Source organism: Thermobia domestica, chromosome 4 (assembly GCF_964235325.1).
Source record: "Thermobia domestica chromosome 4, izTheDome1.hap1.1, whole genome shotgun sequence".
NCBI classification, from domain to species: Eukaryota; Metazoa; Arthropoda; class Insecta; order Zygentoma; family Lepismatidae; genus Thermobia; species Thermobia domestica.
In genome coordinates this window covers 27,969,515-27,996,610 of record NC_137457.1, presented here as the reverse complement: position 1 = coordinate 27,996,610, position 27,096 = coordinate 27,969,515, and the positions used below count along the sequence as shown (strand labels likewise).

Here is a 27,096-nt window from a genome sequence, read left to right as displayed (position 1 = left end):
ATGGCGCTTACACTTCTTTTTCTGAAAATTCGTTCTTTAGCGCAACACCGCATACTATTTGAGCAGTTACTGTTTGAGGAAAATATCGATTTATTTGTACTAAATGAGACTGCACTCAAACCTGCTACTTATGTCCGATTTCCTCGATATCAATTTCTTCGCTGCGGTTATGGAGACAATAACGTACGAGCCCAAAGTGGCGCTGCAATTGGAGTTCGTAATAAACTCACTTATAGATGCAACTATGTTCCACAGCATATGCACTTACCGGAACACCTAGTGACAACAGTTTACGTTCCTCACCTTATATTAACAGTAGCTACAATATACGTTCGACCAGGTCATATCATTCCTCTTGCCTTCTTCACCTATTTGTTTCACCACTTTAAACATCTTGTCATATTAGCCGACGTTAATATTCACAGTCGCTCTGCCCGTGATAAAGCTGAGTTTTTCGATCATATAACTCTTAATTTAAATGGGCATGTCCATCAATTGCCCAAACATACACGACCAAGCAGTCAGACTACACCCGATGTTGTTATTAGCACTGCCTCTATGGTCGATAAATGTAACATACATGTCCTAGATTGTATCGGCAGCGACCATCTTCCGGTGAAAATAGTTATCAACCATCAGAGACAACAACTATCTGAATCAACTATGAGAACTATCATGTTATACGACAAGGCGAACTGGGATCAGTTTCGTACTGATATAGATGTTGCTCTTGCCTCCTTTGTACCACCGACATCAGAGACCGACCTTAATAATACCGTCGATAGCATTAGCACAGCTATCACCAGTAGCGCCAACAAAAACATACCTACATATCGAGGCAAAACATACCAACCTATGCTACCTCCGCAGTACTTGACTCTCGTCAAAAAGTCTCGCACTTACTTTCGAAAATACGAACAAACACGGAATCCAGAGTATTTGACTCAAGCAAGACGATGGCAAAGGACAGTTCATAACTATATTGTTGCTCATAAACGGCTTACCTGGAGCAAAGCATGCAATCAATTGAATACAGAGTCACATCCCACGAAATACTGGAAAAAATTTCATCTTCTAACTGGACAGACAGTTAGTTCATCTTATCCTCTCATACAGGATAATCAATCTCTAGATACAGATCAAGATAAAGCAGACGCTTTAGCCACACATCTACAGTCAGTATTTACTCCTCCGCCTTGCACACATCAATTCAGTCCTAGAGTTTCTGAAGAGGCAATTGCACAATTACTTCAACCTTCCATCCAGCATACTTTAGAAGCGGATAATCCTTTGACTCGTGAAATCACTTCCGCAGAGATACAGTCCATCATCAAGCGGAAACGTAGTACTGCCCCAGGCTTTGACCAAATAACTTACAGATTACTTAAGGAATGTTCGGCTATTTTTTTTCATATTTCTAGCATCGATATATACATTTATGCTTCGAACTGGTTTCTATCCTCTTGAGTGGAAGGTATCTAAAGTCTGTATGTTTCTGAAACCCAACAAACCACCGCATTCTGTACAGTCCTATCGTCCAATCCAGTTAACTTCCACGTTAGGTAAAGTCTTTGAAAAAATACTCGTATCTCGTTTACACCCATACATTATGGATCTACAACTTCTACCTCTCCATCAAACTGGATTTCGACCTCATTATAGCATAAATGAGGTCGACGTGGGTTCCTATCGTGGGTTCCTATCACCACGGCATGGCGCGTCCTCAGGTTGAGGATCAAGGAGAAGGCCTCTAGATATAGAGGTTAGCTGCGAATATACTAAATAAGCAGTCGCGGACAGCCGACTAGGAGTGGTCCTGCAGCTTGGGGGTTTTGGTAGGGCTAACAACCTCATCCTGTAAAAAAAAAAGCACTTGTTCAGAAATATTCACAAAAGCCTCGGACAAGGACTGATAACTTGGCACGACCTCAGCAAAAGAAAATGGACATGAGATTCGGAACATGGAATATTAGGAGTCTTTATAAGGCAGGCGCGTTAAAATCCGTAACGAGGGAGTTAGAGAAATACAGGATGGACGTAGTAGGAGTTCAGGAATTTAGGTGGGAAGGAAATGGATCTGAGAATTCCGGAAATTTTACGTTCTTTTATGGGGAAGGAAATAAAAATGTAATATGCCATTACAGTCTAATGATATTATGTTCTTAACAGGAGGGTGCCCGAAATTTTTTGCACCGACTGTACTTGACGTTTAACAAAAAAATTTCTGGCTGTTCATATAATTCGTAATATTGTTCATTATTCTATTTCAAATTAACATGAAAAAACTGTAAAAAATTCATTACGGATTATAGTTTTGGGAATCAATATCTTTATTTATATTTTAAATTAGTTATAAGTTTTGTATATGGATATGTAAATGGATTATTACAATTCTTACGGTGTCAGTGCTATCTGAAAATATAGATCCACTATTGGACGGAACTTTCCAGATCAAATAACCAATCTAAAATTCGACAGAATTTTCAGGACCACCCTTCACCTCTCTTTTAGATACCTAGGTCCTTCTAAAATCTAGTTTGATCCAGATTTTACCAAATTTTATTCGTTTCAAAGCCCCACCGCCAAAATGCTTAGTTTTGATTGGCTGATAATCCCACGCTATGATATTAGGGCGCAATTATTCCATTCCACGCCGGGAAATTTTACTGACAACAGCCAGATTCGGATCTTCTCGATCATAAAGTTGAAAAAGCTGAAAACAAGGTAATATTTGGGAGTTTTTTAATATCTAAATTCTCTGGAAGTCTCTAGGAGCCAAAAAACTATTAAATTTCATACAAAAAACTGAACTAAAAAGCTGAAATAGGAAGTGCAGTATAGTAACGCCATGTTGAGCAGATATAATGAGTGATGGACAGGTTCCACGAAGTGCATCAGTTTGCTAGTGGTTCTTAAATATCCACAGACAGTTTCGGAAGAGTAGTGTTTTTCCCTTTAAATACTTTTATCCTTAAAACTATTCCTGTTAGAGTTACGTTAGGCCTGTCCATCTATAGATCTGTTTATGTAGGTAGCGAGTGATTTTTTTTAATTACATACATGGCGGTATTCAATTTTGTTGTAGTTAGGATAGTAACCATAATGCACTTGTAATTTTACAGTGAGGGCTCCTATCTGACTCCCAACTTGGGAGTACGGCTTCCAGCGGGATGAGTTGAACATGTAGTTTGTTCCGGGTTCCTGCCCCTTCAGGGCAGGGGTCCTGTTGTTAGCTAATACTCCGATATGTCCCCTCAGGGCATTGATTAAACAGTTAAGAATGTGATTCAGTGAATACAGGGCCAGTTGGCCCTGTCCCTTTCTTTCCTTTTCTTTTCGAGCCGATTTAAAATGGTAAAATATGAATGTTTTCTGTGTATATTTATTAGTATAACATGTATTAATGATAGTGATAATTGGTGTGTATTGGCATGATGTGTCTTGTAGTTTGAGTAGTATGTGTATATTTGTCACGTAGTATCAGTGGTAGTGGTAGTTAAGTGATGAAAGAGTGTGTGAGATAATTAAATATGGACAGTGTAGTATTTACTATACAATAAATTCTTTATTATTCCGTCATTAAGTGAACTCATACACAATATTTAATAGTGAACTTAATATAGTATAATAATTCCGTGTACAAGGTCACATTCAGTTGTTCAAGGGTTGATTATATCGTCGCTAGCCCTAGTGTCAAAAGTCAGTACTAACCGCCATTCTTCTGTCGAGGTACTTAGTGATTTAGTTTTCATGAAATTGACCTTTCTTTCCGAAATAAAACCTAGAAGGTATAATTCACAGCCCATATGAATGTACAGTTAGGTCAAGTGACCCAAAATTAATATATTCTGAAAGTTTCAACATTCTGCATAGTCTAGAAATCGAAATATTTAAATAAATAAACAATACGTAAATTTTGTAACAGAAGTCGGGCGATATGATGCTAGTTCTTCGCTTTGAAATTATATTAAATGTTCATTTCTTTCTTCGTGGCTGCAGAAGTTCATTGTTGCTGCAGAATTTTATAAACATTAAACATTATCGCAGATAATGCTATTTTCAGTGAATATACGTAGGATTTTTTTTTCGTTCTTAATAAAGCTACCAGGTATTACATAGTATTGTGTGTGTGGTGAAGGAGTCTTGGGTTCGAGTGAGGTTGTCGTGCGGTGATCGGAATGGGAAATGTTTGTAGTGATTATAGATTTTAAAGTGTTATGATGAAATATGTATATAGGCTGGGCGTAGATAGAGGAAACAGGGTGTTTGTAGAATATAGCGTCGTGGCAAATGAATATTAATGTGAATATGAATATAAAGTGTATGAATATTGTAGTAAATGAATATAGAATATAGGACACCCATATAGTTAAATATATATAGTAGCCCAGTGAATACTTCGCCGTGTGTTGATATATAGATATTGAATAGATACGTGTAGCTACAAACATCTCAGGTTCTGACCCCTGCACCATAATATCACGCGGGCCGGAGGGCGATATATAGTCGGACTACGGTAATACTTTGTAGTTTTATGTGTTATAATAATAATCAACCATAGTAATACCATCTGATAGAAAGGGTAGCATCATATAATCGTTGACTAGACATGTTGAATAATAAATTATGAAAAGACAGTAGTAGTTATACAACAGGGCTGTAGTGAATCATATCTTCTGGTCGGTTTTTAAAATAGAATATCCTGCTCCGTGAGATTTTTTTTCCTTCACGTTACCTACTCGGGCTAGCTTACAATGTTCATGGAGGCGACAGCTCTGACAGGGTTACAGAATCAAAACAATTAGTTATTGAAATATAACTCTTTCGCGTACCCGGATGTCGACCCCTAGTCCCTTTAATTATTTCATCTCTTTTCTTAGTTTAATTAGACGAGGGAAATTAACGACATCCCAGACTGTGGCGTGTCTGCGCAGGGTAGCTATCGGTGATGTTTTGGTAATTGAAATCACCGATCCAAAATTCAGTTTATTTAATTTTTTTTTATTTTGGCAAATCACTAATCAGGGATATCTTAGCTATTACTCTAGTTTCATTACTGTCCTAGAACCTCCTTAGTTCTTCTGAGGGGTCGAATGTTTTTTTTTCTTACTTAGAGATTTCAAAACTGGGGACTCAGTTACCCGGTCCCTTCCCCCTCTCCTTTTATCCTGCTGGTCTGGGCCGGATACGGGGATCGGATTTCAATCTTACAAGCAAATTCTTGTGGGATTGGGATCTGATGGACACAGAACTTGCATCCTTGGCAGCAGGGACTCCCTCTTAGTTTACGTATTTAAGTAAACCACCCTTTTTCGGCATATGTGAATATTTTGGCTATGAGTTGTTATATATTTAAATTCGATCACTCTTCTGTGTAGTGAGTAGTACTTTAATCTTTCTTCTTTCGTTGGCGCCGCTTTCTCTCTCTTGTCTCTTTCTTCCTTCTTACTTCGAGATTTATATATTTTTTTAATTTTTCAACCTTCCCCCCCCCAAGATTTTGAACTTGTTACTTACGATTTATTTAACGTACAACTCTGATCTGAAATTACCAGCTGAGACGTTGCAAGACACGATTCATGAATGGAGTAGATAATGATTGGGTCCTCCATCACATTTTGACCTATCGCCGAAATGAACAAAGACTTCGTAGTTGACGACACTTAAATTACGTTCTTTCACCGTCGTCCCTTTTAAGTTTTTTTTTTAATCCATTGGTCACTTTCCTTTCTGTTTTGGTTTTCGATCACCTTGTAGTTGATCTGGGCCCAGAAATTGTATTTTAGGTTATCTAGTTATATCTTTAGAAATGCTCTGTGTTACGTGCCTGCCTTCCAAAGTTTTTTTTTCCTTCATGATTTAAACACGAATTGATTATATAAAAGTGAAAAATTTATAGATGCGCGGTATCAGGTAGAAAAGCGATTTTCTTTTTTCATACGTAATGTCGGAAGTCATTTGTTTTGGGACAATGTTTGCAACCTTGTAAAAATTTTATTGTTGGGGGTGATTAATTTAAATGTGTGCGCATTTATAATAAATATATATATATAGAGAGAAATGAATACGTCGAGATGTATATGTAATTAGTATGTGAATATGATTTTAAAGTAAAAGTATGATATTAAATGTATTATGAATATATGTAAGAGCGCTCGTGTCTGTCCCCCTAAACGTGTATTGGTTGCTATACTTTACCAGTAAGTTCTCCGACGAATGTAAGAATGTAGATTTTGTTAAGAATACCGCCGTGCACTTAAGTAATTTTCTTTTTCTGTTGAATAAATGTAAATGATACCTTATGTAATTCTGTAATGGCATGTATTGGAAAGTAACGGCAGGTCTAAACGTAACCCACCTCACATCATAACGCATATTATCCCTGAACTACCAACCCAAAAACCATTGTGGAAAGTGTACCTTGAATCCTTCTCACCTGCATATGTATCCTGTGACTTGACCAGTTTTTTTTTTTTATCCTCAATTTAAACCTTCATACTCCGTACACCTGCGGGAGATCGTTTTTAAAATCCGAATCATATACAAATATATACGAAAGTGATCCTAAGGAAAGGCCTCATGACGTGTCCCAGTGTTGAATAAATAACTTAAAACTATCCAATTAATAAGTTGGAAATGGACCGTCTAAGAGGAGAAACATCCTCTGGCGAAAGTGATTTTTCGAAATCCCTAGATGGGTATAGACGTAGCAGTGTGCGATTGCAGATATAAACTGTTAAAAGTTATAAACCAAGTATAGACGACGAATGGTTTTGTAAACCAATAGATATATATATACATATAGAGATATATATAAACACGAACGAAGTTAAATGGAGCGACATGTTCTGGACACTACGAGTAGTGCGTGATTTGTGATTTGAACGCTCAAAATCATTAATATCTTATTACCCACTGTGAGGTAGAGACTCATATAAGTTCTAATCCACCAAAAGGTTTTTTTTTCTTTCCTCTTTGTCCAATTTTTTTTTTAAAAGTGAAATAAGTGTCTTATTTGCGTATGTCGCAAATCATAATTTGGCTTTAGCATGCCTAAGATATGATACATGTAATTATTTTTTTTCTTTCTTTTTCATTTGTCAATATGATTGAATATATATAAAAATTTACTAAAATATAACTCTTTGTATTCTATTGATATATAACCAAGAACTTGTGCTTTTAATATTTTCTTCATAATTATTTGTTTGTCTTTTCTTTTCACTATGGATGTAATAAATTATTTGTACCTTTGTAGTTAGTTGGTTTCCTTTAACCATATATACACTGTCCTGAGTGAGTGAGCGTGTGAATGCATGATAGATTTAATATAAGTAATTTTAGTGATATCATTTGTTGTATTAACATCTATAATATATGTGTCGTGTTTTAATATATGTGTTAAGGTAAATAACCTAGGTCATGAAGGACCGCTACTAATGGTTTAAATCGGCTCTAGGAGTGAAACAAAAATAGCAGGATGAGCCTAAATACGACATCTTTCTTCCAGGAAGTTGAGACTTTTATTGATACGATACATGAATTTATATTGAGTTGATAAGTTTGATTTTTTTTTTCTTGGCTAATTCATATGTGTGGTCGATCCTAGAGAACAAAGTCCAGATGCTGGATGGTAATCAATTACCGGTTGGAATAACAGTACAAAGAATTAAATTTCACTTTTCTCATTCCCAGGTCTAGGTCTGGGCAACCCCATGATCGTGGTGCCTGGAGCTAGGTCTGGGTGGTATGAGGGAACATGTGTCTATTTCGAAGCATTCCAAAATTGATTAGTCGTTAATAACATTTAGAATGATTCATCTTTCAACGACTTTCCCGACCTTTTACTATATTTCCGGAATTATCCAGTAATCTGTTTCTCATTAAAATACCCTATTTCTTTTCTTTCTTCTTTTCCTACCTCCTTCTTTTACCCTTCTACTTTCTTTTCTTTCTTTCCTATTTCTGAATGAAAGAAAACGGAGTCATGACAGAGTAGTCGCTATTTGCACGGTCAATAAGTTGTTTTGATGAGTTTTCTTCGGGAGTCCGATATGGAGTAATTAACGATAACAAGAAAGTTTATTGAAATTTACTGTATTGGAAAATAATCATGACTTCAATTAGTAGATGATGTTTCGTAAATCGTCCTCGTAAAAGAGGATTAAATTGTAGCGACTCCTCTACATTAGCTCTTTTATCTTAGTTTTTTTTGTTTTTTTTTCGTTTATGTTTCTTCTTTCAATATTGGCTAACCGTGACAGGATCTGTTGCCCTGGAAACGGCGGTTTCTATGGCAACGGACTAACGTTTTTTCTTTCAAAAATCACCAGTTAGGAACAGGGTTTTTCGTTCATAAACGTATATTACCAGCAATTAAACGGGTTGAATTTGTTACTGACAGACTTTCTTTTATTACTCTTAAGGGACGGTGGTGTGATATTATTGTTTTAAATGTACATGCCCCAACGGAAGATAAGGATGACGATATAAAAGACAGTTTTTATGAAGAAGTGGAACGGATATTTGACCAACTCCCGCGATACCATATGAAAATTCTATTAGGGGATTTCAATGCGAAGGTAGGACGAGAGGATATTTTCAAACCGATTATAGGGAACGAAAGTCTGCATAAGGAAAGTAATGACAACGGTGTTAGACTCGTGAACTTTGCAACATCCAAAAACCTAATCGTGAAGAGTACAAAATTCCCACATCGCGACGTTCATAAATACACTTGGACATCACCAGACGGGAAAACAAATAATCAAATTGATCACGTTTTAGTAGATAGAAGAAGGCAATCTAGCATAATTGATGTCCGGTCGTTTAGAGGGGCTGATTGTGACACTGACCACCACCTCGTAGCAGCGATAATACGAGAGAGGTTATCGTTGAATAAGGGTAATATTCATTGTCCGAAAACGGAAAGATTCAATTTAAAGAAATTAGAAGAGAGCCAGGCAAGAGAGGAATACCAGCTTGAAGTTTCGAATAGATTTTCGGCTTTAGAAGATTCGGAATGCACTAGTGTTGAGGATACCTGCATTGAAATTAGAGATAGCATTAAAATTTCAGCAAAAGAAAAATTGGGACACGCGGAAATACGTAGGAACAAACCATGGTTCGACCAAGAATGCATAAAACTAGCAGAGAAGAGAAAACAGGCAAAATTACGCTGGCTACAAAATCCGAATGAAATGACTACACAAAATTACGCAGATATCAGGCGGGAAACTTCCAAAACTTTTAGAACAAAGAAACGCGATTTTCTGAAAGCTAAAATTAAGGAACTTGAAGATAATAGTAAAAATAAAAACATTCGGGACATGTATAAGGGAATCAACGAATTTAAGAAAGGCTATCAACCTCGTGCTTATATATTAAAGAAATCTGACGGTACAGTTCTCACTGACACGGATAGCATCTTAAATAGATGGAAAGATTTCTTTGACGTTTTGTTTAACACGCAACCAAAAACTAGTGTTCGTGGAGAAAAGGAGATACACACCGCAGATCCGTATATTCCAGAACCCAACCGAATAGAAGTAGAAACCGCTATAAAGAAATTAAAGAAACACAAATCTCCGGGTGTAGATGAAATTCCGGCTGAGTTAATTTTAGCTGGAGGCGAAACATTGTGGAACAAGATACACAAACTCATTCTCCTTATCTGGAACAAGGAAGAATTGCCAGAAGAGTGGAAAGAATCAATCATTGTTCCAATCCACAAGAAAGGCGACAAAACTGACTGTAATAATTATCGAGGCATTTCTCTTCTGTCAACATCCTATAAAATCCTTTCAAATATTCTGTTAGCAAGGCTGACCCCATACGCAGATGAAATTATTGGAGATTATCAGTGTGGATTTAGACGAAATCGATCAACTATCGACCAAATATTTACCATTCGCCAAATACTCGAAAAAAAGTGGGAATACAATACCTCGGTACATCAACTATTTACTGATTTTAGAAAGGCGTACGACTCGGTTAGGAGAGAAACATTATACAACGTTCTTGCAGAACTTGGAATACCGAGAAAGCTAATTAGATTAATTAAGATATGTTTAAATGAATCCCAAAGTAAAGTCCGGGTGGGAAAATTTTTGTCCGCGAGTTTTCACGTCGAAAATGGCCTGAAACAAGGAGATGCGTTGTCGCCATTATTATTTAACTTCGTTTTGGAATACGCTATAAGGAAAATCAAAGATAGCAACCAGGGCTTACAGTTGAACGGTATTCACCAGGTTATGGCATATGCTGATGATGTAAATTTAATAGGAGATGATAGGAGAACAATAGAAAGAAATGCAGAGATCTTATTAAACGCTTGCAGGGACATTGGTTTAGAAGTAAATGCAGAGAAAACCAAATACATGGAAGTGCGTCGGGACCGGAATACAGCAAATTATGGATACGTTAAAATATTAAATAATACTTTTGATAAAGTGGATACTTTCAAATATCTAGGATCAATATTAACAGAGGAAAATCATATTCACGGAGAAATTAAATATCGACTAAAAGCAGGGAATTCTTGTTACTATTCGGTTCAAAATCTTTTGTCGTCGCGAATTCTGTCGAGGAATTTGAAACTTAAAATATACAAAGCGATAATCATGCCTGTAGTTCTGTATGGCTGCGAAACATGGTCACTTACTCTGAGGGAAGAACATAGACTGAAAATATTTGAGAACAAGATCCTGAGACGAATATTCGGACCCAAGAGGAACGGGAATGGGGAATGGCGGAAACTTCATAACAAGGAACTACATAATTTATATGGTTTACCCAACATTGTTAGGGTCGTCAAGTCTAGGAGGCTTAGATGGGCGGGTCATGTAGCTAGAATGGAAGAAAGTAGAGACTCTTTCAAAGTCTTGACTGGAAGACCAATCGGAAAACGACCATTAGGAAGACCTAGGCGCAGATGGGAGGACAATATTAAGATGGATCTCGCAGAGATTGGAATACAGAGTAGAAACTGGATGCAGTTAGCTAAGGATAGAAGTCAGTGGAGAGCTTTTGTGAACGCGGCATTGAACCTCCGGGTTCCATAGGCCATAGAGTTAGTTAGTTAGTTAGTTAGTATAGCATAAATGATCAACTACTTCGTCTAACTACCATTATTACCAATCATTATAATAAGTTTCTTCCGTCCTGTCTCGTTTTAATGGATCTGGAAAAAGCTTTTGATCTGATTTGGATTATGGATTATTTTATAAACTTCTTAAACTGGGTCTTCCTGTTACATACCTCCGAGTCATATTTTCTTTTATACTCAACCGAATAGCCTACGTCAGCATAAACAACTCATTATCACATCCAGTCTTTCCATACACAGGAGTACCACAAGGTTCTAGTCTATCTCCTCTTTTATACATACTCTATGCTTCCGATTTACCGTCTCCATCGCCGAACACTTATCTCTTTCAATATGCTGATGATACAGCTTTTCTTACACTGGGAAACACGATACAGCAGATTAATACAAACTTACAGACTACAATTACTAGCTTTCTGAATTGGTGTAGTAAATGGAGACTTTCAGTTAATGAAGACAAAACACAAACACTTGTTATTTTACCTCCTAAATGCCGCAGCAAAGTTAGACGAAATCCAAATTTACTACAGATATGTGTGGGAGATCACTTTCTTCAACCAGCAAAAAAGTAACATACTTAGGAATCATTTTTGACGATGAGTTGCGATGGACACCCCAGCTTCAGAAACTTGTTATCAAAGCAAAGAACCGCTTACAACTTCTTCGTCGTCTGGTTGGCCAGACCTGGGGTTTAAATTCCAAATTATTGCTTAACACATACAAAGCATTTATGCGGAGTATACTTACATTTGGACACATAGCCTGGTGTTCAGCGCCTCCGAAATTTTACAATAGACTTGAAATTCTTGAGAGACATGCCATTCGTCTTGCATTTAGGATAAAACTTCCGTATCATAATGCTGACTTGTATGACAAAATTACCTTTCCTCCGCTTGTTCAACACATAGCGCAATTGCGTCAGAAGTTCATAACTACCAGTCTCCATGATCGTAAAGATATCTTTCTTGACACCATATTCACAGATTTACAACAAGAATCTCAATCTAAGTACTGCTATACACCACTCAGAGTTTTGCTTTCCACACTCTTCCAGCAGATCATCACCATGCCACCTTCTTCCGTCACCAACTCATCCGTCAACATCTTCCACATCTTTTTCCATCATAGCACTTGTCTCACTACAACACTAATCTGGGCTTACCCCATGTTTCTCATCAGTCCTGAGCCGCCCCAGGACAGAAGATTAATCAGCATTTGTTTGTACTAACATCTATATGTTGTGTTGTGGCGTTACGAGCACCTCACTCATCATCATTTTTCCATTTTTTTGCATTTTCTACGTTATTTATTAGTTTCAGTTTTTTCCGCACCTTTTTGTTATCTTATGTATGTGCACCTTTCCTTACTAGTTTGTTATTATTCATATATTATTAATGTTATTCTTGTTTAATATCTTTATTTTTTGATTTTTGTTAGTGTATAATAACAATAATTGTTTCACAGCTCTTTGACCAGCTATGAGTTTAAGAAAGAATAATTGATGCTCCCACACCCCTGGCCAAGAGAGAGGGCGAAACCCTCTAGTGGCCGTTTCTTTATACCCATTCGTTTCAAGTTCTTCAGCAATCAAAAAATGTTATACTTAAATTGATGCCCAACACCTTCCAACTCAATAAATAAAGTACTGTCACTACCCACCGCTCTAAAAAAAAAAAAAAAAAAAAAAAAAAAAAAATACTATTAACCAAAAATGGCGTAGGTCAATGAAAACTTGACCCACTGCCCACCGTAATCCACACTCATCCACCAACCACCACGACCCATTCCGACCCACCACTGCCATGAACCAATCACTCTGACTCACTGTGACCCACTCCGACCCACCAAAACCATCCAGTGGCGGATCTAGGCCAGGGCCAGGGGGCGGATCTAGGCCAGCAATTTTTCATAAATTTTTGAAAGTTTATATATACCTATCATAGTCTGGGTACTGGCAGCCCCCCAGATTTTACCTTCTAGATCCGCCACTGAAACCATTGACACCAAATCTGACCCATGATCCACGCCCTCCTCTCCACTAACTAAAGAGTTTACACTTGTAATCAAACAAGGCTGTGAAATTATGCGTAATCGAAGTTTGAATATCTACGGTCAATTGCTCAAGCCCCGCTTTGTTACAATACCGCTGGATCTGACCTTTACGATATAAAATGGTAAAGTATTTGTTTAATTTAATTATTACTTTCAATTTAATTATTTCCTCCTTGAATTACAGACACTTTTCAGTGGAAAATAGGATGAAATTTCAAAGTCTAAAATCAAAGTATAGTAGACCAACATAAAGGGGAAAAATCCATATAGCTAAGCGTAATATTTTCTATATAATTAAGCATATTATTTTCCATGGTGTAATATTTTCCATATAATTTCCAAACTTAAAATTTACATATAATTAACCTTACTAATCTTATATAATTAACCTAACAGTACTAATTTTATGACTATTTTCTCAGAACCTTAAGGCTTGATTGCCTTATGCTCCGAACGCACCATATAATAAATACAAGCTTCAACAATTATTATAATAGAAAGCAATGGGTATATAATGCGAAGCACTGTATTTTTTGTTTTTCCACTTGTTTCTCAACTAATATCGATCATTTTCGATTATTTTTGCAAATTAACCCATTACCAATTTCCCATATATAGAAAATGCTCATCATCATAACAGAGAATTTTAAAAATTGCTAGGACAATTCTGTTCATTTTTAATAAAGAGTTAGTACACTGAATTTTGTGAGATAATTTTTCGAAAAAATTCGGATAGCAATTCCCCTTAGGATATGTATTATAATGAAAGTGATATAACATCCCAGTTGGGATTGAGCTCTAACTATATATCAAAAGTCAAATCATTTGATTTTGACGTTTGGCCGTGATGATCACGCACACAAAGTTACATTCATTTTTTTGTATAATAATTCATTTATTACAGGTGATTCGAAAATTATTTTTTTCCCAGTAGTCACCTCCAAGGGCGCCAATCCTGGGGGGCCAGTGTCCCCCAAAGCTCATGTGGTCCCCCTCATTGTATTTGTGAATATCCAATATTTGGCATAATTTGAATGCAATTTGTCTTAAAATGCTCATATATATGCCATCTGCATCTAAATGGGCTCCTCCAAATTTACTAACAAATCGGCGCCTTTGGTCACCTCCTCTAAAAACGCACAGGCTGTCTCTCGAAAAGCAAGTAGTAAGTCCTATTACTATTATTATAATTAAATATCAATATCCAAAAGTACCTGAAGTTCTTTTTTCACTTAAATATATTCACCTCAGGTAATAAGTAGAAACAAATGAAAAGAAAGAAAAATGGAGGTCCTGAAAGTAAAACGTACAAAAATTCACCAGTGTTCAGAACATGCTGTCTACAATGCACTAAGCAGAGTAGGTCGATGAGCCAGAGTGAGTCAAATCCTGTTTACCCACGACTCACTGATCCCCTCACAAATCTTGCCCCACTTGACCCATTCAATCACTGGTTACTTGCAACAACTGAGAAACTTCCGCGCTCTATGATCTTCTGGTAACTTTCTTCGTCTTCATATCGTCCATATATTTTTCTGTTTTAATATCATCCATCAATTGTAGTCTCCTTCGCCCTCTCCCCCTCCTTCCTGCTACCATACCAACTAGTACATTACCTATGGTATTTTTTTCTTATCAATGTTCCAACCAGTTTCTCTTATTTTTTCAATAATAACTAAAATTATTCTTTTCTCCCCCACCATTTCTAACGCACACACACACACACACACACACACACACACACACACACATATATATATATATATATATATATATATATATATACCGGGTGCGTCATTTATAATGTCAAACCTTGATGACGGAGAAACCAAAAGAGAGAGAGAAGCGAAACTTTGCACGAAGCAACTATACGAAGGGGCACATTGGTAGACGTATTATTTGACATCATCGGATGAACAGTGTTGTCAACCCAATATAAAGTTATGATTTTTTAAATGGAACCACCTAAATTGTATTTCATAATTGAATTCAACACTAAAAAGGAAGACGAAAGATATGCCACTCGAAGGTCAGTGTTGCAAACTTCTCGAGAAATAACGTTAAATATGTCTTACATTTAAACGCCTTCTGCACACACAGCGAGTGAGGTACACACTAGTTTTGCACAATAATTTAAACATTGGCCAGAACGGTTTAAATTGGCACCAAGTTTAGATGGGTCCGTTAAACAGTGTTGACATAACAGAAAAGACAAAAGTCGAGTTTGGATATGGTGCAATAACTCGAAAAAGGTCTTAAGTACATTACGGTTTAAAATTTATAGGACAATTTGGTATGTCATAAGAAGCATTCTCACATTTATTTGAAGTCGATACGTCAGGTACTTACCGATATATTCGGAAGTTTGTAAAAGCTGAGAATTTTGCGCTGTAGAAGTTGGTAACGCTGTCTCAAATTCCCACATTTTCCCTCAACATTGAGGAACTCGTAAAAAAAAAAAAAAAAAAAAAAGTAGGAAGGAAGTAATAGGACTTCATATGACAAGATAATACAAAGACGTAAAAGACATGTAGGTACCTAGTAGCTACTTTCGCACGATGAAAATATTTATCCTCTTATAATTACTATTACTTCCTTACTTTTTTTTCATATCCAGTAAATTACGGTTAATTAGTCATTTCAAGTACTGAACAAAAGTTTCTTTTTCATCATATGTGTGTTTATTAATGTTTATATTTTGTTTCAACCACTTCTATACGAATTTCTCAAAGTTGGGGGGAAAAGTGGGAATTTGAGACAGCGTTACCAACTCCTACAGCGCAAAATTCTCAGCTTTTACAAACTTCCGAATATCTCGGTAAGTACCTGACTTATCGACTTCAAACAAATGTGAGAATGCTTCTTATGACATGCCAAATTGTCCTATAAATTTTAAACCGTAATGTACTTATGGCCTTTCTCGAGTTATTACACCATATCCAAACTCGACTTTTGTCTTTTCTGTTATATCAACACTGTTTAACGGACCCATCTAAACTTGGTGTCAATTTAAACCGTTCTGGCCAATGTTTAAATTATTGTGCAAAACTAGTGTGTACCTCACTCCCTGTGTGTGCAAAAGGCGTTTAAATGTGACACATATTTAACGTTATTTCTCGAGAAGTTTGCAACACTGACCTTCGAGTGGCATATCTTTCGTCTTCCTTTTTAGTGTTGAATTCAATTATGAAATACAATTTAGGTGGTTCCATTTAAAAAATCATAACTTTATATTGGGTTGGCAACACTGTTGAACCGGTGATGTCAAATAATACGTCTACCAATGTGCCCCTTTGTATAGTTGCTTCGTGCAAAGTTTCGCTTCTCTCTCTCTTTTGGTTTCTCCGTCATCAAGGTTTGACATTATAACAGAGGAACTAAGAGAGTGAGAGAAGCGAAACTTTGCACGAAGCAACTACAGAAAGGCGGACATCTATCCATGTATTGGATAACATCACTAGGTGAACAGTGTTGCCAACCCGATATAAAGTTATGATTTTTTAAATGGAATGACCTAAATTTAATACCATAATTCGAATCAGCAATGAAAACAAAGACGAAAGAGATGACACTCGCAGATCAGTGTTGCATACTTTTTGAGAAATATTGTAAAACATATGTCAAATTTAAACGCCTTTAACACACACAAGGAATGAAGTAGTAACTATTTGTGCACATTAAATGAAATACTGGAAAGAACTCTTTAAAATGACTTCAAGTTTAGAAGGATCAGTTAAACAGTGTTGCCACAACAGAAGAGAGAAAAATTGAGTTTGGAAATAGTGCAATAACTTGGAAAAAGTCCCTAGTACAGTATAGGTTTAAATGCACAGAGGAAATCAGTATGTCATAAGGAGCATTGTCACGTTTGTTTGAGATCGATAAGTCAAGTACTTACCAAGATATTCGGTACTCTGTAAAAGCTGAGAATTTTGTGCTGTACAAGATGGTAACGCTGTTTCAAAATTCCCTTTTTTCCCTCAGCGTTGGAGAAATCGTGAAGAAATGATTAAAATGAAATAAAACATTAACCAATGGACATACAATGAAATGAAACCCATTTGCGTCCTTGAAGGGACTAATTAAACGTAATGTGAATATAAATTGTTCTTGAGTTAGTAATATCAATTCAAATTTTGACAGGATGGTAGAAATTCGTTTACGAGACCTACCTAATAGCTATTTCGTGCAGTGAATATACTTATTCTCGTGCAACTTTAGGGGAGTAATATCGAAACAATTCAATATTATCTGTAAATATTACTGACTTGTTATTATTTCTTTTTTAAACACGAATGAATGAAATAAGTAAGAGTGTTCCAATTGAAGCAGTACAAAGGATGATTTGTGAGCACAATTTCTTTGGCTGTATTGTAGCTGTTGGGTGTAGCCAAGTGGTGTAATCAAGATAATTATTCACTTTCTTCGTTTGCACGTCTAAGAGGATTATTCGGAACCATTGTTCAAGAAATTGTTCATACAAGAAATGCAAGAAGTCATTATAACTGATCATGACTGCAAGAAGTCATGATCACTAACAAAATGTTAAATATTGCTTTGCGTTGACGTAACCCATAACGGAATAGTTCCCCAAGTCTTTGGCATTACCGATCAGGTCACGAAACACATTTCTTTTGTGTGGTATACTTTGTACAGATGAACTCTCACTTAGGAACTTAAAATTTTAAAGTCATTGACCCTAACTGACATTTTTTTTTATTTATTATTATTTTGCTACCATATTATATATCGCTACAAAGGTTAGCTGTATCTGTTGTAGCCTATATGCACCAATGAAATAGGCATTTTTTTCTGGAAATACCTAATTATATATACCTAAAATTCGTGTATTTTTTAAAGTTCTACTTTGCCGCCAGCTTTTCAAATTGCACGTTATCTTTTGTATTTGTCAGCTCATTTATTGAATGTATAGTTACAAATCATCGAATAAGTTTGAAACGTGCTACTGCCTTTCATGTGAAGCTCGACATAATGTTTTAAGTACATTTTTAGGAAGATTTCTCGTGCAGCTTTACTTTTGCCGTACAACTCGAAATAATTGTTCAAAAATTACAATTCTTTACAAATTCCTTATTATTGTTTACTAAATGATTTGCGCTGGCCGACATGGAAACATGTCAAATGCAATAGTTAAATTTCAAGGGGACCATCATAATCAATTGTTGAAAAATTAAAATTCTTCTAGGATTTGCGTGTAAATACGGCGTCCGGATGTATGCATAAAAACTGCAATGCAAAAAACAAGAAACAACCTTTGCTAGTAGGCCACTAAAAAGCACGAATGCTATCTAACCGAGTCACGGCAGGGCGAAACTGAAGGGCATCTCTAGAGAGGGGGTGAGTCCGAAGGGAGCAGGTGCGTCACGAAGGTTGCTATATGCAAAAATAAGGATAGTGAAATAAGTGGAATTTGGTAATGATATGAGTTTCAGTAATACTTGTCACAGTTTCATACTTGTAGCGTTCCACTTGCAAAACATAAAATACAACTTATGTACACTGTGCACAAATTCAGCACCGGTGGAAAATAGTTTCTAATACAACCATCATTTATATGCACTGACTTATTTTATCCCTAGTAAAGTACTCGTAACAATTTTACACTATATTCCGCGCCACCCGAATTGGCGTGTGGCATCAACCAATAAACTCACAGTGCACTGTTACTAAACCTTCAGGGAGAAATCAAATCATTCATAATTAATTTTGTTCGTATTTGTGGACAATTATGAATGAATAGGTTCCTCCCTGAAGGTGTAGTAACAGCGCACTACTATCTTGTTGGCTGATGCCACACGCCAATTCGAGGGACGCGAACTGTAGTAATCTATACTTGTAAACATAAAATACAGGTGTATTACTTTGTATTTAACTCTATCGCTTGCAGAAAATTGTTGTTTATGTCTTTTCATGCAAAATACGGACTTTTACCTGTAAATCTTTCAAAATTTGTTGCTCCAAAAGTAAAAAAGCACCATATTTACTATAAATTCAAAGGTAAATAAATTGACCAAAATGCAAGTACTAGCAAGTAGTAAGACTGACGTAATGTACTGTACACTGGCTCACGCACAACAATACGTGATACGTTTGTAATATAGTGCTGATGGGATTTACTAAAATTTTACTTAGGTGTTTTTTTCTTTCTTTTTGTCCTTGAACATAAAATATGAGTTAGGATACGTAGGTTGGCTTTGGTTAGCTTAGTTTAGTATACATTTAGTAAACTCCTTCTATGATACTGCAGCAAACGTAAAAATTTGTGAATTTTGCATTAATATCACAAAAATCATTGGTTCAACTTTTCTCTTACATACACAATTGCTAGGTCGTAATTACTGAATGTCTTAGAATGTTTTATACGGCATCATTCTGCAGTGAATTGTGTTAACGAAATTTAAAATATGGCCTTTTTTCGATTATCGGTATACAATAATAATTATTATTGCATCGTTTCTGCGTTCGTTTGCGATTCGCAAATTTTGCGAACATTATTACGAAATTAGATTCATATACTGTTATTTAGCGTGGTATATAGACTGTTATTTGTTATGGTACCAATAGCTTCTAATTTTGCAATTAGTATTTAGATGTACCGCAACGTACAACATTATGTCCTAGCAACTGTTCGGAATATTTTTTGCAATAGCCTATATTGTACGACAGTCACTTCGAAAGTTCTGCACACTGAAAGATGTTATGCAAGCTAATAATTTATTGTACAAAATATCTTTACAGGCGTTCAATACAATCTTCATACTTGTTTATGACAACTTCCCAACATTTGGCAAATTCTGTATTCTGGATAGGACACCTTCATCGTTGAGGTGTCTGATCACTCGGGTCACCTCACTGAAAGCTCTATCAATAGAATCAAAACGTTTTCCACAGAGTGGTTCTTTTAATTTGGGAAACAATTCAAAGTCTGGTGGGCTCAAATCAGGACTATATTGGGAAGGAAAGTATTTCCCATCCATACTTGTTAAGTGTCACTCTTACTTATAGAGCAGTATGCGGCCTTGCATTATCGTTCAGAATACACCAGCTGCAAGAATGTCGGGATTTCTTTCAATACTTTTCGGATGCAAAACATTTTGCAGAAACAGCTTGTAATATACGCCCGGTATAGACGTCCCCTATGTCACTCTATTGTAGCCATATCTCCATTCGTATCATACGCGAAGATCATCGTGAGTAAAACGTTTGATTGTTGGTAGCAGAATTTCTTCGGGCGTGAAAAGTCTGAATTGTTTTAATGTGACGACTGAAACTTCAGTTCTGGTTCAAACTCTCGTATCCAGGTTTCATCAATTGCAACAGTCGTTTGAAAAGCTGATCTCCTTCTGTTTGATAATGTTGAAGCAATTTTTCTGCGATTCTTTTGCAACATGCTTTCTGCTCTTTACTCAGATCATGCGGAACCCATCTCGTCTTCATTTTCAGCTTTTCAGTAATAATTTTGTAAAGTGAAGTGACAGATATTTTGGTCTCATATGCAATTTTCTTACATATTTTCGTCGACCCTCTCTTAAAATGTCATTCACAATAATCTCAGGAGTGTAGTCTGTTGCAGTTGATGGTCTTTCACATCTTGAGGTGTCCGCAATGATTACACCGGAAACGAGCTGAGCACCGAAATACAGTGCTATGATCCACTACACTATTTCGACAAACCTCCCGCAAAACATTGTAAATTTCAGTTGAATTCTTTCCACATAGAATTTCGATGTTGATATAGGAACGCTTATCATCATGCGCATATACACTGTCGCTGAAATGCCTCCTCCATATGGACAAAAGCCCGTGTGAGTTTGCAACTTCGTTCAGTTTAAATAGATGAAATGATAGTTTCTAGTGACCACCATGCATGGGTTTGCAAGTATTTTTCCGAGAATAATCGCTTTTCAGACATATCATTTTGCAGTATATCATAATTCTGTATTCAATTATTGTGAACCATTGTACAAAAAACAAATGATTTTGATTGAATTATAATAGGAAAATACTGTGGTTAAGCCTTCTTAAAGTTAAACTGCAAGGGCACGGTCGCTCAGTGGTAGAGCACTTACCTCTGGTGCGTGGGGTCCCTGATACGATTTCCGATCCAGTAAGTTTGCGGTGGATAACATCATGTTCATGGGGTTGTCGGGTACTCTCGCTTTCTCTCACATTCTCATCCCATTAATTCTTCTATCATCAGTCATTTGCCTTAACCATTGTCTCCCTTAGCCTAAATGGCATAAACGTGGGACGTTATACAGAAAGTTAACCTGCGCTAAGGAATACGATCTCGTATAGAATTTGCAGAAGAACTATGGAATATTCTTTACACAGTATGTTTACACTATTTTGTTTACAAGCATACCCACCCTTGCTAACGCGCCTGGTCCCTATAGACACCCCGATTTTCCACTACTTTGGCCCAGCCCTGACTTGGTTAGATACTTCCGTGTTTTTTGTGGCCATCCAGTATAGATTTGATTTTTTTACACTCTATTCGTTTACTCGTCAACTCACTACGGATCCAATCGTTCATGGACCCACCAGGTTCTCCATTTCCGATCAGATGCATTTCCTGTTTTTAATGGACATCTAACAGGGGTTGTTTGGTGTTTGTTCCATTATAGCTTTTATGGCATATTTCTACGTGCTGTACTTTTACTCGTAACGTTTGGGTCTTCATAAGGGAGTCGGCACCTATGAATCCATAAATGCAACTCACTACTTAAAAACAATTTATACATTATTTGTAGTTAATTTCGTAGTGAATGAAATACAAAATAAGTTGTGTATGCTCCCCTAAAATTGGTCAGTACGTATAAATATTGGATGATCTGAAAAATTTTGCTACCATTTAACAGAACTTAGCCTATGTATTTTCTACTCAAATTTTACAACTATTAATAACTACGTTTTATTGTCTTTTCCAACTTATATTCAAAGGAAAGAAATTAAATTAAAGAAATATATGTTTATGTTTATGATGATCAAGAAACAATTATTTGTAACATACATTACAAAATTCATGAAACAGAAAAAGATATTCTGTTTCCTTATTTTAAATATTTTGCTTTTAATTCAGCATGTCACAGAATATAACTTCTGTCACAGATTAGTGATTTCCTCTATGCATTTAAACCCATACTGTACTAGGGACCTTTTCCAAGTTATTGCACTATTTCCAAACTCATTTTTTCTCTCTTCTGTTGTGGCAACACTGTTTAACTGATCCTTCTAAACTTGAAGTCATTTTAAAGAGTTCTTTCCAGTATTTCATTTAATGTGTACAAATAGTTACTACTTCATTTCTTGTGTGTGTTAAAGGCGTTTAAATTTGACACATGTTTTACAATATTTCTCAAAAAGTATGCAACACTGATCTGCGAGTGTCATCTCTTTCGTCTTTGTTTTCATCGCTGATTCGAATTATGGTATTAAATTTAGGTCATTCCATTTAAAAAATCATAACTTTATATCGGGTTGGCAACACTGTTCACCTAGCGATGTTACCCAATACATGGATAGATGTCCCCCTTTCTGTAGTTGCTTTGTACAAAGTTTCGCTTCTCTCACTCTCTTAGTTCCTCTGTTATAAAGGTGGGACATTATAAATGGTGCACCCGGTATATATAGGCTACAGGACCGGATCCAGGATTTTCTGACGGGGGTGCACTAATAATTATCAGTATATTTGAATCAAATTTAATTTTTTTTGAATGCCTTTAGGCATCTGTGATGTGTATGAGGAACTGACTTAAACTATTGTGTTTAGCAAAACCACTTTCTTTTAAGCCCGAAACGGAAACATGACATGAAATTTTAGGAAAGTATTGTTATTTCCACTACCAGTTTCTCACTTTAGATAGTGTATATTCAGAACGGAGGGGTGGTGCACGTGCTCCGGTGCACCCCCTAAATCCGACCCTGTATATAGATATATGGAAGCACTAAAATGTTTTAAATGCTTAGGGCCTTTGAGGGCCTTAATACGGTTCTGCATGTAGTAATTATTGTGTAAAAAGATTTAGTACATTGGATTTTTTATAGTTTCTAGCAATAAAAGCTTGATTTTTATTCATGTGACTTCAATTAAGAACTTGCCTTTATTGCTTTGACTGCCTCTGTATTCACATATTACATTATAATCCACTCTAGCGTAATCAAAAATTTGAAAACTATGGGGATATCAAATAAGAACAGAAGTGACATTTCCAACTTGAAGTACTAAAAGTTTCCACATGATGGCAGCATAAGCTTAATTTCAGCGTATCATATGTATATTTTGTTGCCTTTACCTGCCATCTAGCGATGAAACGGCGAACTTAATTCATCTTGTTCACGAAGTAAGCAAAGTAAGACACAAGGGGCCGGAAAATTGAATTATATAAGATTAATTTCTCTTGGAAATGAATTATTTCAGTTTTATGTCCGACGTTATGCCGGGTAGGCTAAAGCAGACGATGATGACAAATGAATGAAATGGTAGAATGAAGAAAGTGGGAGGAAACAGGAGAATCCCGAGATAACCCACGCACAAGGTGTTTATCCACAAAGTCCATTTGGCGAGAGCTGGAATCGTACCACGGACCCCATGCACCATAGGTGAACGCTCTATCACTGAGCCACCGCGACCTTTTTAATCTCGCTTAAATATGTTTTGTTGTATCAATGCGTATTAAGATTTATTTTCAAAATAACGATAAATCATTTCATATGTGTATGATTCATTATTTTTATTTGTTTTAAAAGCAAGCAAGCGTAAGGGAAATTGCCGTTGAGAAAATAATAATGCTAAATAGAAATGTGGATAGTAAATTTGTAATACACACTTGAAAGTTTCAGTTATGATGTTTCAATAGTGTATACAGAATTTCATCGAATTGTTTGCAGTGCATTCAAGGGCGCCGATTATGAAAGGAGCGTGGGCTCCCCAATGCTTATGTGAGCCCCATGTATTTTTATTAATATGTTTTTATATGCCTTTTTATTATTATACGTATTTTTATGAATATACAATATTTGGCATAATTTGAATTCAATATGTCTTAGAAATCTTCATATATGCCTTCTTAGAGTCTTGCCTGCAACTGCAACCAAACACACATCTGAATGGGCCCCACCAAAGTTACAGAGAAATCGGCGCCCTTGAGTGCATTCACAGGAACGTAACTCGAATGCTTATAATATTCCAATTTGTGCTGAAGCTCTGTTGTACTTTTCTTTGTAGTTTATAGATGGCTGCATAGCTATGGAAAGTTAAAGAATAACATTACTAAATTTTGCCTCTTACTGCGTTATCTAAAATTAAAATAAGAAAGGCCACAAAATATACTAAATTGTCAATAGATTTTAGAAAATTAAATTTTTGAACTCTTTCTACTTTTAGAGAAAATAACACACACTTTTACTGAAAGTTATTATAATTTTATTATATATATAGTCACCAATCGACAGGTGGGAATGAAAGTCAGTTAAAAAAAAAATTAACATAAATATATCAATAACAATCATATGTATGTAAAGTAATGTTTCTTTCATCTATTTATATAATCTATCTCATCTTACCTTTCCCACTTTTATTGTTCTCATGTTTTGCTTTGTTTTCTCACTTATATATACAGTATATATTTCTACAATTACCATATTTATATTTATGTTGTGTTCAATTATACTCGTTATAATGTTACTGCTCTTAAGTTATTAAAACTACACCTACCATTCAAGTATGATTATGATCGAAAAGATCATAATGTCCTAGTTCTAGTAAAAAATAAATAAATAAATAAGTAAATAAATTACTCTTAGCCCACCCATGCCTTACTTCTCTACCATAATACCTTCACTTCTCCCACCTAAGAGAGGGTGTAGCCCTCTAAAAGGAAGCTAGCCTATGGCTAGCTCTTAGAAAAATTTTTTTAAAAAACATAAATGGTTGAAAAGGTGCGGTTATTGCATTTAAGGCTTTTCAGTTGCACCAAATATGAAAAAAAAAAAAATCTCTTTGGCTGAATAGAACAAAATGTAGTAACATTACTGTATTTTATGTTAGGACCTTTCTTCAACTACTGTATTTTGTTCATATCAAGATTTTTTGTTCAAAGTATGAGCTTTGTTTAGGTTCTCATATTTCATTCATAGTCAAGAAATTGAATGCAAATTTGCCCCGTTTTTCGAGCATTTTAAAGGCAAGCTTAATGCCCTGCATTTTCATTTTTGGAATGTAACATCCCTATTTGTGAGGTCTACTCAAATAACAGTAGACTCAGGGTTCACACTAACCTTCATATTGGATTGTATTTCAATGTTACATTTTTCATCCAGCCTCATTATTGTTTATTCTGTTTGTTTTATTAACTGACTTTAAAAAAATAGTTTAATCTATCTATCTACGTATATATATATATATATATATATATATATATATATATATATATATATATATATATAAAGGGCCAGATTTAGGGGGTGCAAATGTGCACGTGCACCCCCATATACACTATCTAAAATGAGAAGCTAGCAGTGAAAATAGCAACACATTCCGAAACTTTCTGGCATCATTTTTCCCTTTGAGGCTTAAAAGAAAGCAGAGCTTTGCAAAAGTGTGAAGGTTGAAGGAAAAGCATTCATCAAGCAAAATAATATAACATTTGTCAAGTAGGGAAGAAAACAGAAGCCAAGAGGAGAGGACATTTTTGATCTGCGTTTCACTTGCGGCCATCTTAAAAATACTTTCCTCCGCTCTATGCATCAGTGTTGTCAGGGGTAAAGAATATTGTCACATGTCACTTTGAAGAGTTTCAGTATGATTGGTTATTTTGGTAGTTATAAGTGCACGCCACCCCCCCTTCAGACAAGTCTGGTCCGGCCCTGTAATATACATATACATACGTACATATATATATAGGGTTGTATGCAATTACAGTATGTCGGAAAATTAACGGAACTTTTATTCTTTACAGATAACCACTATCTCCATCTATTGAGGCATCATATCATCATTGTGGATATCCGCTCAACAAAACGAGATCAAAATCATGAGAACCGATTAACGGAGTGTCAAGTTATAGCAAGAAAAGAGATTGTATATAGTGTCACTTTGTCACAAAAACACCATGGAGCAAAAAGCCAATTATAGATTTTGTAAAATATTTACACAAACATTGGAAATGATGAAATAAGTGTATGAGTACTTATCTCGTACACGTGTGTTCGAGTGGTATACGCGATTCTAGGACGGTCGTGGGTCCTTGGAAGACGACCCAAAGCCAGGCAGACCGAAAAACAAAAGTCGTGATGAGTTTGTGGAACAAATACGTGAAATGATCGCCCACGATGCGAATTCGACTGTGAGAAGGATGGCGGAGGAATTAAATGTGACGAAAGACATGATTCACGAAATTTTGACAAAGGATTTAAAGAAACGGAAGATATGTGCTCGATTTGTTCCGCACACTTTAACTGACAACCAAAAACTTGCTCGCGTTGAACATTACAAGGACCTGATTAAAACAGTCAGACGGAACAGAACATTCCTGGAATCGATTGTAACTGGTGATGAGAACAGTCAGACGGAACAGAACATTCCTGGAATCAATTGTAACTGGTGATGAGACTTGGTGCTTCAAGCACGACCCGCAAACAAAATGCCAAAGTGCTACGCGGAAGTGACGTGAGAAGTCAATGTTGATTTGTTTTTACGATTCCAAAGCTATTATGTTTCGGGAATTCATTCCACAAGATCAAACTGTTAATCGTGAATATTATCTGGGTGTTATGGAGCGTGTGTAGAAGCGAATCGTTCGCGTAAGGTCGGAGTGTCGAGCGCCAGGCAATTGGTCTTCATTGCATGACAATGCACCATGTCACAGAACTGTCGCAGTTCGTGACTTTTTTTGGCTAAAAAACAAATGTGTTCC

The 27,096-nt window shown here is 36.0% G+C and overlaps 1 protein-coding gene across 1 annotated transcript; it reads left to right on the top strand.

The window, feature by feature from the left end:
* Positions 1-26,315, top strand: LOC145682713 (uncharacterized). The gene is made up of 2 exons (XM_081754101.1): positions 1-1,393; positions 26,140-26,315. The coding sequence occupies exons 1-2, from the start codon at positions 1-3 to the stop codon at positions 26,313-26,315; spliced, it is 1,569 nt and encodes a 522-aa protein (XP_081610227.1).
* The last annotated feature ends 781 nt before the right edge of the window (positions 26,316-27,096 follow it).